Source organism: Oncorhynchus keta, unplaced genomic scaffold (genome assembly GCF_023373465.1).
Source record: "Oncorhynchus keta strain PuntledgeMale-10-30-2019 unplaced genomic scaffold, Oket_V2 Un_scaffold_21293_pilon_pilon, whole genome shotgun sequence".
Lineage (NCBI taxonomy): Eukaryota > Metazoa > Chordata > Actinopteri > Salmoniformes > Salmonidae > Oncorhynchus > Oncorhynchus keta.
This window is the reverse complement of record NW_026290862.1, coordinates 248,901-267,500: the sequence shown is the minus strand read 5'-3', so window position 1 is coordinate 267,500 and position 18,600 is coordinate 248,901. Positions and strand designations below refer to the sequence as shown.

At 40.1% G+C, this 18,600-nt stretch overlaps 2 protein-coding genes across 8 annotated transcripts in view; both read right to left on the bottom strand.

The window, feature by feature from the left end:
• Window positions 1-18,600, bottom strand: part of LOC127928092 (ciliary neurotrophic factor receptor subunit alpha-like) — a 361,996-nt gene that overhangs the window by 255,221 nt on the left and 88,175 nt on the right. The window lies entirely within an intron of this gene.
• LOC127928091 (uncharacterized) lies at window positions 13,495-16,835 on the bottom strand. 7 transcript variants are annotated; one of them, XM_052515081.1, is made up of 4 exons: window positions 16,172-16,760; window positions 15,942-16,106; window positions 15,145-15,364; window positions 13,495-15,028 (listed from the first exon to the last, which is right to left on the bottom strand). In XM_052515081.1, exons 1-4 carry the CDS (start codon window positions 16,758-16,760, stop codon window positions 14,839-14,841), a joined length of 1,164 nt encoding a protein of 387 aa, XP_052371041.1. In that variant the 3' UTR covers window positions 13,495-14,838. The 7 variants fall into 7 exon arrangements, 6 of the variants coding, with proteins under 6 accessions (XP_052371041.1, XP_052371040.1, XP_052371039.1 ...); XM_052515080.1 differs by having other exon boundaries at window positions 15,090-15,364; window positions 15,997-16,106; XM_052515079.1 differs by having other exon boundaries at window positions 15,090-15,364; window positions 16,172-16,705.

Below are 18,600 nucleotides of genomic sequence, written 5' to 3'. Positions count from 1 at the left end.
GAACCGTAATGAACCACAGTGAAACAGTAAGCTGACAGAAACATAATGAACCATAATGTACCATAATGAACCATAATGAAACAGGAACCTGACAGAACCTGACAGAACCATAATGGACCATAATGAAACAGGAAGCTGACGGAATCATAATGAACCATAATGAAACAGGAAGCTGACAGAACCATAATGAAACAGGAAGCTGACAGAACCATAATTAACCATAACGAACCAGGAAGCTACAAAACGCAGGTGACCAAATACTTATTTTCCCCCACAAATAAATTCATTAAAAATCCTACAATGTGATTTCCTGGACTTTTTTTTTCATTGTGTCTGTCATAGTTGAAGTGTACCTATGATGAAAATTACAGGCCTCTCTCATCTTTTTAAGTGGGAGACCTTGTACAATTGGTGGCTGACTAAATACGTTTTTGCCCCACTGTATATAGACATGGTGGTGGTCAAGAGGTTAATTCCGTCCATATATATCAGGTAGGAGGTAGGAGCAAGAGGTTCATTCCGTCCATATATATCAGGTAGGAGGTAGGAGCAAGAGGTTAATTCCGTCCATATATATCAGGTAGGAGGTAGGAGCAAGAGGTTAATTCCGTCCATATATATCAGGTAGGAGGTAGGAGCAAGAGGTTAATTCCGTCCATATATATCAGGTAGGAGGTAGGAGCAAGAGGTTAATTCCGTCCATATATATCAGGTATATCACTGTATACAGTACTCCATATATATCAGGTAGGAGGTAGGAGCAAGAGGTTAATTCCGTCCATATATATCAGGTATATCACTGTATATGTTGAGGTTAATTCCGTCCATATATATCAGGTATATCACTGTATATGTTGAGGTTAATTCCGTCCATATATATCAGGTAGGAGGTAGGAGCAAGAGGTTAATTCCGTCCATATATATCAGGTATATCACTGTATATGTTGAGGTTAATTCCGTCCATATATATCAGGTATATCACTGTATATGTTGAGGTTAATTCCGTCCATATATATCAGGTAGGAGGTAGGAGCAAGAGGTTAATTCCGTCCATATATATCAGGTATATCACTGTATATGTTGAGGTTAATTCCGTCCATATATATCAGGTATATCACTGTATATGTTGAGGTTAATTCCGTCCATATATATCAGGTATATCACTGTATATGTTGAGGTTAATTCCGTCCATATATATCAGGTATATCACTGTATATGTTGAGGTTAATTCCGTCCATATATATCAGGTAGGAGGTAGGAGCAAGAGGTTAATTCCGTCCATATATATCAGGTATATCACTGTATATGTTGAGGTTAATTCCGTCCATATATATCAGGTATATCACTGTATCTCCAAATGTCCATTTATTTGACGCGTTTGATCCAGCAAAAAACAGCTTCCAAAAACCGCAACGTCACTACAAAATGTTTCATAAGTTGCCTATAAACTTTGCCAAAATATTTCAAACTACTTTTGTAATGCAACTTTAGGTATTTTTAAACGTTAATAATCGATCAAATTGTAGACGGGTCTATCTGTGTTCAATACAGGAAGACAACAAACCATGTTACTTTTCACGTCTTGTGCATCTCTCAACAGTGTTACCCAGTTCCTAGATGGCCTACTTCTTCATTGCACAAATGAATAACCTCAACCAAATTCCGAAGACTGGTGACATCCAGTGGAAGCGGAAGGAACTGAAAACAGGTTCCTAAGAAATATAATTTGCCAATGACCCTCAGGGTTTTGCCTGCTACATAAGTTCTGTTATACTCACAGTTTTAGAAACTTCAGAGTGTTTTCTATCCAAATCTAATAAGACTATACATATCTTATATCCCTGGCATGAGTAGCAGGAAGTTGAAAATGGGCACGCTATTTATCCAAAAGTGAAAATGCTGCCCCCTATGCCTTAAGAAGTTAACAACACTATCAACAAGGCAGGTCCTACAGGCCCTAATTTTGTTGCACCTGGACTACTGTTCAGTCGTGTGGTCAGATGTAACAAAGTTACAATTACAATTGGCTCAAAATTACAATTGGCTCAGAACAGGGGAATACGGCTGGCCCTTGGATGTACACAGAGAGCTAATATAATAATATGCTTGTCAATCTCTCCTGGCTGAAAGTGGAGGAGAGATTAACTTCATAATTACCTTTATTTATGAGAGGTATTGACATGTTGAATTCACCGAGTTGTCTGCCTAAACTACTGGCAGACAGCTCGGACAACCATGTATACCCCACAAGACATGCCACAAGAGGTCTCTTCACTGTCCCCATGTCCAGAACAGACTATTGGAGGCACACAGTACTACATAGAGACATGACTACATGGAACTCTATTCAACATCAGGTAACTGACGTAAACATTAAAATTAGATTTCAAAACTGATAAGAAAACACCTTATCCTCTCTGAACCACCCATCCCAGATCCGGGATAATTGTCATCAGCAACGCTGAATAGCATAGCGCCACAGTCAAATAATATCACTAGAAAATATTCATATTCATGAAATCACAAGTGCAATATTGCAAAACACAGTTTAGCCTTTTGTTAACTCGTGGAACTCTGGGGGCGGTATTTCATTTTTGGATTAAAAACGTTCCCGTTTTAAACGGGATATTTTGTCACGACAAGATGCTCGACTATGCATATAATTGACAGCTTAGGATAGAAAAAACTCTGACGTTTCCAAAACTGCAAAGATATTGTCTGTGAGTGCCACAGAACTGATGTTACAGGCGAAACCCAGATACAAATCCAACCAGGAAGTGCCCCATATTTTGAAAGCGCTGCATACCAATGACTCCTTAAATGGCTATGAATGGGCTATGAATGAGCTTACATTTTCTACGTATTCCCCAAGGTGTCTACAGCATTGTGACGTCTTTTTACGCATTTATGTTGAAGAATAGCCGTAAGGGACCACATTGAGCAAGTGGTCACATGATGGCTCCCGCAGAAAATCTAGCCATTATTCCAATCGCTTCTAATGAGAAACCAATTGTCCCGACGGATATATTATCGAATAGATATGTGAAAAACACCTTGAGGATTGATTGTTTCTGTCGATATTATGGAGCAAATTTGAAAAAAAGTTCGGTGTTGCAGTGACCGCATTTTCCGGTCGATTTCTCAGCCAAACATGAAAAATAAATGGGAGATATTTCGCCTACAAAAATAATATTTTGGGAAAAAAGGAACATTTGCTATCTAACTGGGAGTCTCCTGAGCCTGAGTGAAAACATCTGAAGTTCTTCAAAGGTAGATTATTTAATTTGATTGCTTTTCTTATTTTCATGAAAATGTTGCCTGCTGCAAGCAGGGCATAATGCTATGCTAGGCTATGATAAACTTACACAAATGCTTGTCTAGCATTGGCTGTAAAGCATATTTAGAAAATCTGAGATAACAGTGTGAATAACAAAAGGCTAAGCTGTGTCTCAATATATTTAATTTGTGATTTTCATGAATAGGAATATTTTCTAGGGATATTTATGTCCGCTGCGTTATGCTAATTAGTTTGAGGCGATGATTACGCTCCTGGATCCGGGTTTGAGAGTCCCAAGAAGTTTTACTCCACCTGTCGTCTCAGATTTTGAAATTATGCTTTACAGCCAAAGCAATACAAGTGTTTGTGTAAGTTTATCGATCGCTCAACAAAACAGTAAGTACACTTAGCATCAGGTAACTTGGTCACGAAATTCTGAAAAGCAATCAAATTAATCGTTTACCTTTGATGATCTTTGGATGTTTTCACTCATGAGACTCCCAGCAAGACAACAAATGTTCCTTTTGTTCCATAAAGATATTTTTAATATCAAAATACCTCTGTTAGTTTGGTGCGTTATGCCCAGGAATCCACCGGAATGAGCGGTCACGACAACGCAGACAACAATTCCAAATGATATCCATAAGTCCACAGAAACATGTCAAACGTTTTTTATAATCAATCCTCAGGGTGTTTTTCAAATATCTATTCGATAATATATCAACCGGGACAGTTGGCTTTTCACTAGGACCGGGAGAAACAATGGCCGCCTTTCTCTTTTGCGCACAACTCACTCTGAGATCCCCCACCTATCCACTTAACCTCTTGAACCTATGGGGGCGCTATTTCATTATTGGATAAAAAAAACGTGCCCGTTTTAAGCGCAATATTTTGTCACAAAAAGATGCTCGACTATGCATATAATTGACAGCGTTGGAAAGAAAACACTCTGACGTTTCCAAAACTGCAAAGATATTATCTGTGAGTGCCCCAGAACTGATGCTACAGGCGAAACCAAGATGAAACTTCAAACAGGAAATGAGCAGGATTTTTGAAGCTCTGTTTTCCAATGTCTCCTTATATGGCTGTGAATGCGCCAGGAATGAGCCTGCCCTTTCTATTGTTTCCCCAAGGTGTCTCCAGCATTGTGAGGTATTTGTAGGCATATCATTGGAAGATTGGCCATAAGAGACTACATTTACCAGGTGTCCGCTCGGTGTCCTTTGTTGAAATTGCTGCGTAATCTAAAAGCTGCACGCAGTCATCCAGTGATTGAGAGGAGAGAGGAGACTTCCACGAACGATATATCATGAAGAGATATGTGAAAAACACCTTGAGGATTGATTCTAAACAACGTTTACCATGTTTCAGTCGATATTATGGAGTTAATTTTGAAAAAAAGTTTGCCGTTTGATTACTGAAGTTTAAATTTTTTTGGTAGCCAAACATGATGCAGAAAACGGAGCGATTTCTCCTGCACAAATGATCTTTCAGGAAAAACTGAACATTTGCTATCTAACAGAGTCTCCTCATTGAAAACATCCAAAGTTCTTCAAAGGTAAATGATTTTATTTGAATGCTTTTCTTGTTTTTGTGAAAATGTTGCCTGCTGAATGCTAACGCTAAATGCTATGCTAACTATCAATGCTGATACACAAATTGCTCTACACTAGCCACAACATTGCTCTACTAGCCACAACATCACTCTACACTAGCCACAACATTGCTCTACACTAGCCACAACATTGCTCTACACTAGCCACAACATTGCTCTACACTAGCCACAACATCGCTCTACACTAGCCACAACATCACTCTACACTAGCCACATCATCGCTCTACACTAGCCACAACATCTCTCTACACTAGCCACAACATCGCTCTACTAGCCACAACATCACTCTACACTAGCCACATCATCGCTCTACACTAGCCACAACATCGCTCCACACTAGCCACAACATCGCTCTACACAAGCCACAACATTGCTCTACACTAGCCACAACATCGCTCTACACTAGCCACAAAATTACTCGACACTAGCCACAACATCGCTCTACTAGCCACAACATCCCTCTACACTAGCCACATCATCGCTCTACACTAGCCACAACATCTCTCTACACTAGCAACAACATCACTCTACACTAGCCACAACATTACTTTACACTAGCCACAACATTACTCTACACTAGCCACAACATCGCTCTACACTAGCCACAACATTTCTCCACACTAGCCACAACATCGCTCTATACTAGCCACAACATCGCTCTACACTAGCCACAACATTACTCTACACTAGCCACAACATTACTCTACACTAGCCACAACATCGCTCTACACTAGCCACAACATCGCTCTACACTAGCCACAACATCTCTCTACACTAGCCACAACATTGTTCTAGACTAGCCACAACATCGCTCTACACTAGCCACAACATTACTCTACACTAGCCACAACATCGCTCTACAGTAGCCACAACATCTCTCTACACTAGCCACAACATCTCTCTACACTAGCCACAACATCGCTCTACTAGCCACAACATCTCTCTACACTAGCCACAACATTACTCTACACTAGCCACAACATCGCTCCACACTAGCCACAACATATCTCTACTAGCCACAACATCTCTCTACACTAGCCACAACATTACTCTACACTAGCCACAACATCACTCTACACTAGCCACAACATCACTCTACACTAGCCACAACATCTCTCTGTGTGTCTCTGAGGTCCCGCTCTCCATCTCCCTGACATCATGGTCTGACGCCTGGGCACTCTTATCTGAGCTATCTACTTCCTGCTGAATCGCCATTACTGTGGGGACCGACAGGAAAAGGAAGGAACACGGAACGCTAATGGTATTCACACAAACACACACACACCCACACACACACACACACACACACACACACACACACACACACACTCACACACACTCACTCACTTACACACACTCACATTCACACAAACACATACACACACACTCACTCACTTACACACACTCACATTCACACATTCACACATCCACACACACACACACACACACACACACACACACACACACACACACACACACACACACACACACACACACACATGCACACACACACACACGCTCAAACACACACATTCACACGCACACACACACACACATTCAAACTCACACACACTGGTATACATGAGGGAGGGACTTCTTCTGTGTCTCCTCATTCTAGACTGTTGCTGGAAGGTGGATTCATTTTAAAACCTGTCTCAGGTCCTCTGAGAAATGACATGAAGTATTGCTGTTATTTCTCTGGGATCATTACAGTGACATTAGGATGTCCTCGACACATACCTGGCAGGATGTATCAAGGATCTACCTGAGGGGATACAAAACAAGTCTCCTACTAGCTACAGGTCACAGTTACAGTTAACTACTGTACATTTATGATGTGAATAGTGTCTGTCTATAGGACTACCTAGACTCTCACCGTTACTTCTCCTCTCTCACTTTCTTTGCCCTCCCTCCCCCCCCATCCCTCCCTCCCTCTCAGCCCCCCTCTCGCGGTTCCAGCCCATCGTAGCTCTGACGAAGATTGTGACAGTCTCTCCCAGTCTGTGGGATAGAGACCCATGCTACATTAATCAGCCACTTAGCCACACCACTTATCTCATTTACTTTTTCTTTCTGGGTCTCTCTACCCTTCTCTTTCTCTCTCTCTCTACCCTTCTCTTTCTCTTTCTCTCTCTCCCTACCCTTCTCTTTTTCTTTCTGGGTCTCTCTACCCTTCTCTTTCTCTTTCTCTCTCTCCCTACCCTTCTCTTTTTCTTTCTGGGTCTCTCTACCCTTCTCTTTCTCTCTCTCCCTACCCTTCTCTTTTTCTTTCTCGGTCTCTCAATCTCTCAGTCTCTCTCTCTTTCTCTCTCTCGTCCCAAACCCCAAACCCACAAGTATCCACATTTTTAGTCTCACAATTCGTCATAACCAAACCCCATGCATCCTCCCACTGTGTCAAACCCATAAAAATAAACCCATACCCATCATTTCCTCCTTCACATGCAGCAGCCACACGCTGCATCCCAAATTACATCCCGTTCTCTCTCCCATAGGGTTCTGGTCAAAAGCACTTTAGTTCAGCCAGACTCAGACAGACCCGTTCAGCCGTTGTCCTCTCCAGTTCCTCCTCCTTGATATGTGATATTAAGTGGCTGTCAGCTAGTTTAAAGGAAGGGTGATAATGTCAGCTAGTTTAAAGGAAGGGTGTTAATGTCAGCTAGTTTAAAGGAAGGGTGTTAATGTCAGCTAGTTTAATTAAAGGAAGGGTGTTAATGTCAGCTAGTTTAAAGGAAGGGTGTTAATGTCAGCTAGTTTAAAGGAAGGGCGTTAATGTCAGCTAGTTTAATTAAAGGAAGGGTGTTAATGTCAGCTAGTTTAAAGGAAGGGTGTTAATGTCAGCTAGTTTAAAGGAAGGGTGTTAATGTCAGCTAGTTTAAAGGAAGGGCGTTAATGTCAGCTAGTTTAAAGGAAGGGTGTTAATGTCAGCTAGTTTAAAGGAAGGGTGTTAATGTCAGCTAGTTTAAAGGAAGGGTGATAATGTCAGCTAGTTTAAAGGAAGGGTGTTAATGTCAGCTAGTTTAAAGGAAGGGTGTTAATGTCAGCTAGTTTAAAGGAAGGGTGTTAATGTCAGCTAGTTTAAAGGAAGGGTGTTAATGTCAGCTAGTTTAAAGGAAGGGTGTTAATGTCAGCTAGTTTAAAGGAAGGGTGTTAATGTCAGCTAGTTTAAAGGAAGGGTGTTAATGTCAGCTAGTTTAAAGGAAGGGTGTTAATGTCAGCTAGTTTAAAGGAAGGATGTTAATGTCAGCTAGTTTAAAGGAAGGGTGTTAATGTCAGCTAGTTTAATTAAAGGAAGGATGTTAATGTCAGCTAGTTTAAAGGAAGGGTGTTAATGTCAGCTAGTTTAAAGGAAGGATGTTAATGTCAGCTAGTTTAAAGGAAGGGTGTTAATGTCAGCTAGTTTAAAGGAAGGATGTTAATGTCAGCTAGTTTAAAGGAAGGGTGTTAATGTCAGCTAGTTTAAAGGAAGGGTGTTAATGTCAGCTAGTTTAAAGGAAGGATGTTAATGTCAGCTAGTTTAAAGGAAGGATGTTAATGTCAGCTAGTTTAAAGGAAGGACGTTAATGTCAGCTAGTTTAAAGGAAGGGTGTTAATGTCAGCTAGTTTAAAGGAAGGATGTTAATGTCAGCTAGTTTAAAGGAAGGGTGATAATGTCAGCTAGTTTAAAGGAAGGGTGATAATGTCAGCTAGTTTAAAGGAAGGGTGTTAATGTCAGCTAGTTTAAAGGAAGGGTGTTAATGTCAGCTAGTTTAATTAAAGGAAGGATGTTAATGTCAGCTAGTTTAAAGGAAGGGTGTTAATGTCAGCTAGTTTAAAGGAAGGGTGATAATGTCAGCTAGTTTAAAGGAAGGGTGATAATGTCAGCTAGTTTAAAGGAAGGGTGTTAATGTCAGCTAGTTTAATTAAAGGAAGGGCGTTAATGTCAGCTAGTTTAAAGGAAGGGCGTTAATGTCAGCTAGTTTAAAGGAAGGGTGATAATGTCAGCTAGTTTAAAGGAAGGGTGTTAATGTCAGCTAGTTTAAAGGAAGGGTGTTAATGTCAGCTAGTTTAAAGGAAGGGTGTTAATGTCAGCTAGTTTAAAGGAAGGGTGATAATGTCAGCTAGTTTAAAGGAAGGGTGTTAATGTCAGCTAGTTTAAAGGAAGGGTGTTAATGTCAGCTAGTTTAAAGGAAGGGTGATAATGTCAGCTAGTTTAAAGGAAGGGTGATAATGTCAGCTAGTTTAAAGGAAGGGTGTTAATGTCAGCTAGTTTAAAGGAAGGGTGTTAATGTCAGCTAGTTTAAAGGAAGGGTGTTAATGTCAGCTAGTTTAAAGGAAGGGTGTTAATGTCAGCTAGTTTAAAGGAAGGGTGATAATGTTAGCTAGTTTAAAGGATGGGTGTTAATGTCAGCTAGTTTAAAGGAAGGGTGATAATGTCAGCTAGTTTAAAGGAAGGGTGTTAATGTCAGCTAGTTTAAAGGAAGGGTGTTAATGTCAGCTAGTTTAAAGGAAGGGTGTTAATGTCAGCTAGTTTAAAGGAAGGGTGTTAATGTCAGCTAGTTTAAAGGAAGGGTGATAATGTCAGCTAGTTTAAAGGAAGGGTGTTAATGTCAGCTAGTTTAAAGGAAGGGTGTTAATGTCAGCTAGTTTAAAGGAAGGGTGTTAATGTCAGCTAGTTTAAAGGAAGGGTGTTAATGTCAGCTAGTTTAAAGGAAGGGTGATAATGTCAGCTAGTTTAAAGGAAGGGTGATAATGTCAGCTAGTTTAAAGGAAGGGTGTTAATGTCAGCTAGTTTAAAGGAAGGGTGTTAATGTCAGCTAGTTTAAAGGAAGGGTGATAATGTCAGCTAGTTTAAAGGAAGGGTGTTAATGTCAGCTAGTTTAAAGGAAGGGTGTTAATGTCAGCTAGTTTAATTAAAGGAAGGGTGTTAATGTCAGCTAGTTTAAAGGAAGGGTGTTAATGTCAGCTAGTTTAATTAAAGGAAGGGTGTTAATGTCAGCTAGTTTAATTAAAGGAAGGGTGTTAATGTCAGCTAGTTTAATTAAAGGAAGGGTGTTAATGTCAGCTAGTTTAATTAAAGGAAGGGTGTTAATGTCAGCTAGTTTAATTAAAGGAAGGGTGTTAATGTCAGCTAGTTTAATTAAAGGAAGGGTGTTAATGTCAGCTAGTTTAATTAAAGGAAGGGTGTTAATGTCAGCTAGTTTAATTAAAGGAAGGGTGTTAATGTCAGCTAGTTTAATTAAAGGAAGGGTGTTAATGTCAGCTAGTTTAATTAAAGGAAGGGTGTTAATGTCAGCTAGTTTAATTAAAGGAAGGGTGTTAATGTCAGCTAGTTTAATTAAAGGAAGGGTGTTAATGTCAGCTAGTTTAATTAAAGGAAGGGTGTTAATGTCAGCTAGTTTAAAGGAAGGGTGTTAATGTCAGCTAGTTTAAAGGAAGGGTGATAATGTCAGCTAGTTTAATTAAAGGAAGGGTGTTAATGTCAGCTAGTTTAAAGGAAGGGTGTTAATGTCAGCTAGTTTAAAGGAAGGGTGTTAATGTCAGCTAGTTTAAAGGAAGGATGTTAATGTCAGCTAGTTTAAAGGAAGGGTGTTAATGTCAGCTAGTTTAAAGGAAGGATGTTAATGTCAGCTAGTTTAAAGGAAGGGTGTTAATGTCAGCTAGTTTAAAGGAAGGGTGATAATGTCAGCTAGTTTAATTAAAGGAAGGGTGTTAATGTCAGCTAGTTTAATTAAAGGAAGGGTGTTAATGTCAGCTAGTTTAAAGGAAGGATGTTAATGTCAGCTAGTTTAAAGGAAGGGTGTTAATGTCAGCTAGTTTAAAGGAAGGATGTTAATGTCAGCTAGTTTAAAGGAAGGGTGTTAATGTCAGCTAGTTTAAAGGAAGGGTGTTAATGTCAGCTAGTTTAAAGGAAGGGTGATAATGTCAGCTAGTTTAATTAAAGGAAGGGTGTTAATGTCAGCTAGTTTAAAGGAAGGGTGATAATGTCAGCTAGTTTAAAGGAAGGGTGTTAATGTCAGCTAGTTTAATTAAAGGAAGGGTGTTAATGTCAGCTAGTTTAAAGGAAGGGTGTTAATGTCAGCTAGTTTAAAGGAAGGGTGTTAATGTCAGCTAGTTTAAAGGAAGGGTGTTAATGTCAGCTAGTTTAAAGGAAGGGTGTTAATGTCAGCTAGTTTAAAGGAAGGGTGTTAATGTCAGCTAGTTTAAAGGAAGGGTGTTAATGTCAGCTAGTTTAAAGGAAGGGTGTTAATGTCAGCTAGTTTAAAGGAAGGGTGTTAATGTCAGCTAGTTTAAAGGAAGGGTGATAATGTCAGCTAGTTTAAAGGAAGGGTGTTAATGTCAGCTAGTTTAAAGGAAGGGTGTTAATGTCAGCTAGTTTAAAGGAAGGGTGATAATGTCAGCTAATTTAAAGGAAGGGTGATAATGTCAGCTAGTTTAAAGGAAGGGTGTTAATGTCAGCTAGTTTAATTAAAGGAAGGGTGTTAATGTCAGCTAGTTTAAAGGAAGGGTGTTAATGTCAGCTAGTTTAATTAAAGGAAGGGTGTTAATGTCAGCTAGTTTAATTAAAGGAAGGGTGTTAATGTCAGCTAGTTTAATTAAAGGAAGAGTGTTAATGTCAGCTAGTTTAATTAAAGGAAGGGTGTTAATGTCAGCTAGTTTAATTAAAGGAAGGGTGTTAATGTCAGCTAGTTTAATTAAAGGAAGGGTGTTAATGTCAGCTAGTTTAATTAAAGGAAGGGTGTTAATGTCAGCTAGTTTAATTAAAGGAAGGGTGTTAATGTCAGCTAGTTTAATTAAAGGAAGGGTGTTAATGTCAGCTAGTTTAATTAAAGGAAGGGTGTTAATGTCAGCTAGTTTAATTAAAGGAAGGGTGTTAATGTCAGCTAGTTTAATTAAAGGAAGGGTGTTAATGTCAGCTAGTTTAAAGGAAGGGTGTTAATGTCAGCTAGTTTAATTAAAGGAAGGGTGTTAATGTCAGCTAGTTTAAAGGAAGGGTGATAATGTCAGCTAGTTTAATTAAAGGAAGGGTGTTAATGTCAGCTAGTTTAAAGGAAGGGTGTTAATGTCAGCTAGTTTAAAGGAAGGGTGTTAATGTCAGCTAGTTTAAAGGAAGGATGTTAATGTCAGCTAGTTTAAAGGAAGGGTGTTAATGTCAGCTAGTTTAAAGGAAGGATGTTAATGTCAGCTAGTTTAAAGGAAGGGTGTTAATGTCAGCTAGTTTAAAGGAAGGGTGATAATGTCAGCTAGTTTAATTAAAGGAAGGGTGTTAATGTCAGCTAGTTTAATTAAAGGAAGGGTGTTAATGTCAGCTAGTTTAAAGGAAGGATGTTAATGTCAGCTAGTTTAAAGGAAGGATGTTAATGTCAGCTAGTTTAATTAAAGGAAGGGTGTTAATGTCAGCTAGTTTAAAGGAAGGGTGATAATGTCAGCTAGTTTAAAGGAAGGGTGTTAATGTCAGCTAGTTTAAAGGAAGGGTGTTAATGTCAGCTAGTTTAAAGGAAGGGTGTTAATGTCAGCTAGTTTAAAGGAAGGGTGTTAATGTCAGCTAGTTTAAAGGAAGGGTGTTAATGTCAGCTAGTTTAAAGGAAGGGTGTTAATGTCAGCTAGTTTAAAGGAAGGGTGTTAATGTCAGCTAGTTTAAAGGAAGGGTGTTAATGTCAGCTAGTTTAAAGGAAGGGTGTTAATGTCAGCTAGTTTAAAGGAAGGGTGTTAATGTCAGCTAGTTTAAAGGAAGGGTGTTAATGTCAGCTAGTTTAAAGGAAGGGTGTTAATGTCAGCTAGTTTAAAGGAAGGGTGTTAATGTCAGCTAGTTTAAAGGAAGGGTGATAATGTCAGCTAGTTTAAAGGAAGGGTGTTAATGTCAGCTAGTTTAAAGGAAGGGTGTTAATGTCAGCTAGTTTAAAGGAAGGGTGTTAATGTCAGCTAGTTTAAAGGAAGGGTGTTAATGTCAGCTAGTTTAATTAAAGGAAGGGTGTTAATGTCAGCTAGTTTAAAGGAAGGGTGTTAATGTCAGCTAGTTTAAAGGAAGGGTGTTAATGTCAGCTAGTTTAAAGGAAGGGTGTTAATGTCAGCTAGTTTAAAGGAAGGGTGTTAATGTCAGCTAGTTTAAAGGAAGGGTGTTAATGTCAGCTAGTTTAAAGGAAGGGTGTTAATGTCAGCTAGTTTAAAGGAAGGGTGATAATGTCAGCTAGTTTAAAGGAAGGGTGTTAATGTCAGTTAGTTTAAAGGAAGGGTGTTAATGTCAGCTAGTTTAAAGGAAGGGTGTTAATGTCAGCTAGTTTAAAGGAAGGGTGATAATGTCAGCTAGTTTAAAGGAAGGGTGTTAATGTCAGCTAGTTTAAAGGAAGGGTGTTAATGTCAGCTAGTTTAAAGGAAGGGTGTTAATGTCAGCTAGTTTAAAGGAAGGGTGATAATGTCAGCTAGTTTAAAGGAAGGGTGTTAATGTCAGCTAGTTTAAAGGAAGGGTGTTAATGTCAGCTAGTTTAAAGGAAGGGTGATAATGTCAGCTAGTTTAAAGGAAGGATGTTAATGTCAGCTAGTTTAAAGGAAGGGTGTTAATGTCAGCTAGTTTAAAGGAAGGGTGTTAATGTCAGCTAGTTTAAAGGAAGGGTGTTAATGTCAGCTAGTTTAAAGGAAGGGTGATAATGTCAGCTAGTTTAAAGGAAGGGCTAGGTAGATGTATTGTATGTTTACTGACTATCTATTTCCAGAGACAACTTTAAGGACTTCCATGTAGACATTAGGACATCCAGCTAGACATTAGGACATCCAGCTAGACATTAGGTCATCCAGCTAGACATTAGGACATCCAGCTAGACATTAGGACATCCAGCTGGACATTAGGACATCCAGCTAGACATTAGGACATCCAGCTAGACATTAGGACATCCAGCTGGACATTAGGACATCCAGCTAGACATTAGGACATCCAGATAGACATTAGGACATCCAGATAGACATTAGGACATCCAGATAGACATTAGGACATCCAGCTAGACATTAGGACATCCAGCTAGAAATTAGGACATCCTGCTACACGTTAGGACATCCAGCTAGACATTAGGACATCCAGCTAGACATTAGGACATCCAGCTAGACATTAGGACATCCAGCTAGACATTAGGACATCCAGCGAGACATTAGGAAATCCAGCGAGACATTAGGAAATCCAGCGAGACATTAGGAAATCCAGCTAGACATTAGGACACCCAGCTAGACATTAGGACATCCAGCTAGACATTAGGACATCCAGCTAGATATTAGGACATCCAGGCCGTGTTCTCAGACCTTGCGCAGACCATCTGGTATCTTCGTGGTCATTTTCAACCTTTCCTTGTCCCAGTCTGTAATCCCCCACATGTCTCAAAACGACCACCATTCCTGTTCCTAAGAACTCTAAGGCGTCATGCCACACTGACCACCACCCTGTTGAACTCACATCTGTAATCATGAAGTGCTTTAAAAGAGGCTGGTTATGGCACACATCAACTCCATCATCCCAGACGCCTTTAATTTGCATACCTCCCCAAAAGATCTACAGATGATGTCATCTCAATTGCACTCCACGCTGCCCTCTCACACCTGGCCAAGGGGAATACTGCTCATAGACTACAGATCAGCGTTCAACGCCATAGTATCCTCCAAGCTCATCACTAAGCTCAGGACGTTGGGAATGAAAACATCCCTCTGCAACTGGATCCTGGACTATCTGACTGGCTGACAGTTTACAGGCAGGAGATCAGAGACCTGGCAGTGTGGTGCCAGGACAACAACCTCTCCCTCCACGTCAATAAGACCAAGGAGCTGATCGAGGACTGCAGGAAACAGGGAGGGGATGCACAAAGACTTCATCTTCCCGAGACATTGACTGTTCTCCATGCTCCCATCTGGCAGGGGGTACCGGTGCATCAAGACTCAACAGACTCCTAAAAAACTTCTATCCAATGTCCATACAACTGTTATATACCTAACAACGTCTGCTCTCCCTCTCCCACAGACTATCCACACTGACCTGTATACACAACCACATAAGGTTCTGGTACTGACCTGTATATACAACCACTCCAGGACCCTGGACATTGAATAAGGTTCTGGTACTGACCTGTATATACAACCACTCCAGGACCCTGGACATTGAATAAGGTTCTGGTACTGACCTGTATATACAACCACTCCAGTACCCTGGACATTGAATAAGGTTCTGGTTCTGGTTCTGACCTGTATATACAACCACTCCAGGACCCTGGACATTGAATAAGGTTCTGGTACTGACCTGTATATACAACCACTCCAGGACCCTGGACATTGAATAAGGTTCTGGTACTGACCTGTATATACAACCACTCCAGGACCCTGGACATTGAATAAGGTTCTGGTACTGACCTGTATATACAACCACTCCAGGACCCTGGACATTGAATAAGGTTCTGGTACTGACCTGTATATACAACCACTCCAGGACCCTGGACATTGAATAAGGTTCTGGTACTGACCTGTATATACAACCACTCCAGTACCCTGGACATTGAATAAGGTTCTGGTTCTGGTTCTGACCTGTATATACAACCACTCCAGGACCCTGGACATTGAATAAGGTTCTGGTACTGACCTGTATATACAACCACTCCAGGACCCTGGACATTGAATAAGGTTCTGGTTCTGACCTGTATATACAACCACTCCAGTACCCTGGACATTGAATAAGGTTCTGGTACTGACCTGTATATACAACCACTCCAGTACCCTGGACATTGAATAAGGTTCTGGTTCTGGTTCTGACCTGTATATACAACCACTCCAGGACCCTGGACATTGAATAAGGTTCTGGTTCTGGTTCTGACCTGTATATACAACCACTCCAGTACCCTGGACATTGAATAAGGTTCTGGTTCTGGTTCCCTGTATATACAACCACTCCAGGACCCTGGACATTGAATAAGGTTCTGGTTCTGACCTGTATATACAACCACTCCAGGACCCTGGACATTGAATAAGGTTCTGGTTCTGGTTCTGACCTGTATATACAACCACTCCAGGACCCTGGACATTGAATAAGATTCTGGTACTGACCTGTATATACAACCACTCCAGGACCCTGGACATTGAATAAGGTTCTGGTACTGACCTGTATATACAACCACTCCAGGACCCTGGACATTGAATAAGGTTCTGGTACTGACCTGTATATACAACCACTCCAGGACCCTGGACATTGAATAAGGTTCTGGTACTGACCTGTATATACAACCATTGAATAACACTCCAGGACCCTGGACATTGAATAAGGTTCTGGTACTGACCTGTATATACAACCACTCCAGGACCCTGGACATTGAATAAGGTTCTGGTACTGACCTGTATATACAACCACTCCAGGACCCTGGACATTGAATAAGGTTCTGGTACTGACCTGTATATACAACCACTCCAGGACCCTGGACATTGAATAAGGTTCTGGTACTGACCTGTATATACAACCACTCCAGGACCCTGGACATTGAATAAGGTTCTGGTACTGACCTGTATATACAACCACTCCAGGACCCTGGACATTGAATAAGGTTCTGGTACTGACCTGTATATACAACCACTCCAGGACCCTGGACATTGAATAAGGTTCTGGTACTGACCTGTATATACAACCACTCCAGTACCCTGGACATTGAATAAGGTTCTGGTACTGACCTGTATATACAACCACTCCAGGACCCTGGACATTGAATAAGGTTCTGGTTCTGGTTCTGACCTGTATATACAACCACTCCAGTACCCTGGACATTGAATAAGGTTCTGGTACTGACCTGTATATACAACCACTCCAGTACCCTGGACATTGAATAAGGTTCTGGTACTGACCTGTATATACAACCACTCCAGTACCCTGGACATTGAATAAGGTTCTGACCTGTATATACAACCACTCCAGTACCCTGGACATTGAATAAGGTTCTGACCTGTATATACAACCACTCCAGTACCCTGGACATTGAATAAGGTTCTGGTACTGACCTGTATATACAACCACTCCAGTACCCATGTGTATACTTGTATTCTTGTGTTTCTTTAACTCTCATTGTAGCTCTTGTGTGTTTTTATTTTATTATATACTCTATTACTATCTATGTTATTAATAGTTGTATTATATATATATTACTTTTATCTATATTATTATTATTGAAATTCTTCTTTTTTTACATTGTTATTATCAATATTATTACCAATATTAGTATTAGTATGTGTAGTATCTATATTATTAATATTATTGGTCGGATCTATATTATAATCTATATTAGTAGTATCAATATCATTAGTATTATTAGTGGTATCTATATTATCATTATTATTATTAGTGGTATCTATATTATCATTATTACTATATTATTGTTATTATTGTCTATATTATTATCTATTTTATTATCTATTTCATTATATATATTATTGTGATTATTGTCACTAAAGCACCTTATACCACCCACCACTGCGACTTGTATGCTCAAGTCGGCTGGCCCTCACTACATATTCGTCGCCAGACCCACTGGCTCCAGGTCATCTACAAGTCCATGCTAGGTAAAGCTCCGCCTTATCTCAGTTCACTGGTCACGATGGCAACACCCATCCGTAGCACGCGCTCTAGCAGGTGTATCTCACTGATCATCCCTAAAGCCAACACCTCATTTGGCCGCCTTTCGTTCCAGTTCTCTGCTGCCTGTGACTGGAACGAATTGCAAAAATCGCTGAAGTTGGAGACTTTTATCTCCCTCACCAACTTCAAACAACAGCTATCTGAGCAGCTAACGATCGCTGCAGCTGTACATAGTCTATTGGTAAATAGCCCACCCATTTTCACCTACCTCATTCCCATACTGTTTTTATACTGTTTTTATTTATTTACTTTTCTGCTCTTTTGCACACCAATATCTCTACCTGTACATGACCATCTGATCATTTATCACTCCAGTGTTAATCTGCAATATTGTAATTATTCCCCTACCTCCTCATGCCTTTTGCACACATTGTATATAGACTGCCCATTTTTTCTACTGTGTTATTGACTTGCTAATTGTTTACTCCATGTGTAACTCTGTGTTGTCTGTTCACACTGCTATGCTTTATCTTGGCCAGGTCGCAGTTGCAAATGAGAACTTGTTCTCAACTAGCCTACCTGGTTAAATAAAGGTGTTCTCAACTAGCCTACCTGGTTAAATAAAGGTGTTCTCAACTACCTGGTTAAATAAAGGTGTTCTCAACTAGCCTACCTGGTTAAATAAAGGTAACCCTGGTTAAATAAAGGTGTTCTCAACTAGCCTACCTGGTTAAATAAAGGTGTTCTCAACTAGCCTACCTGGTTAAATAAAGGTGTTCTCAACTAGCCTACCTGGTTAAATAAAGGTGTTCTCAACTAGCCTACCTGGTTAAATAAAGGTGTTCTCAACTAGCCTACCTGGTTAAATAAAGGTGTTCTCAACTAGCCTACCTGGTTAAATAAAGGTGTTCTAGCCTACCTGGTTAAATAAAGGTGTTCTCAACTAGCCTACCTGGTTAAATAAAGGTGTTCTCAACTAGCCTACCTGGTTAAATAAAGGTGTTCTCAACTAGCCTACCTGGTTAAATAAAGGTGTTCTCAACTGGTTAAATAAAGCCTACCTGGTTAAATAAAGGTGTTCTCAACTAGCCTACCTGGTTAAATAAAGGTGTTCTCAACTAACTAGCCTACCTGGTTAAATAAAGG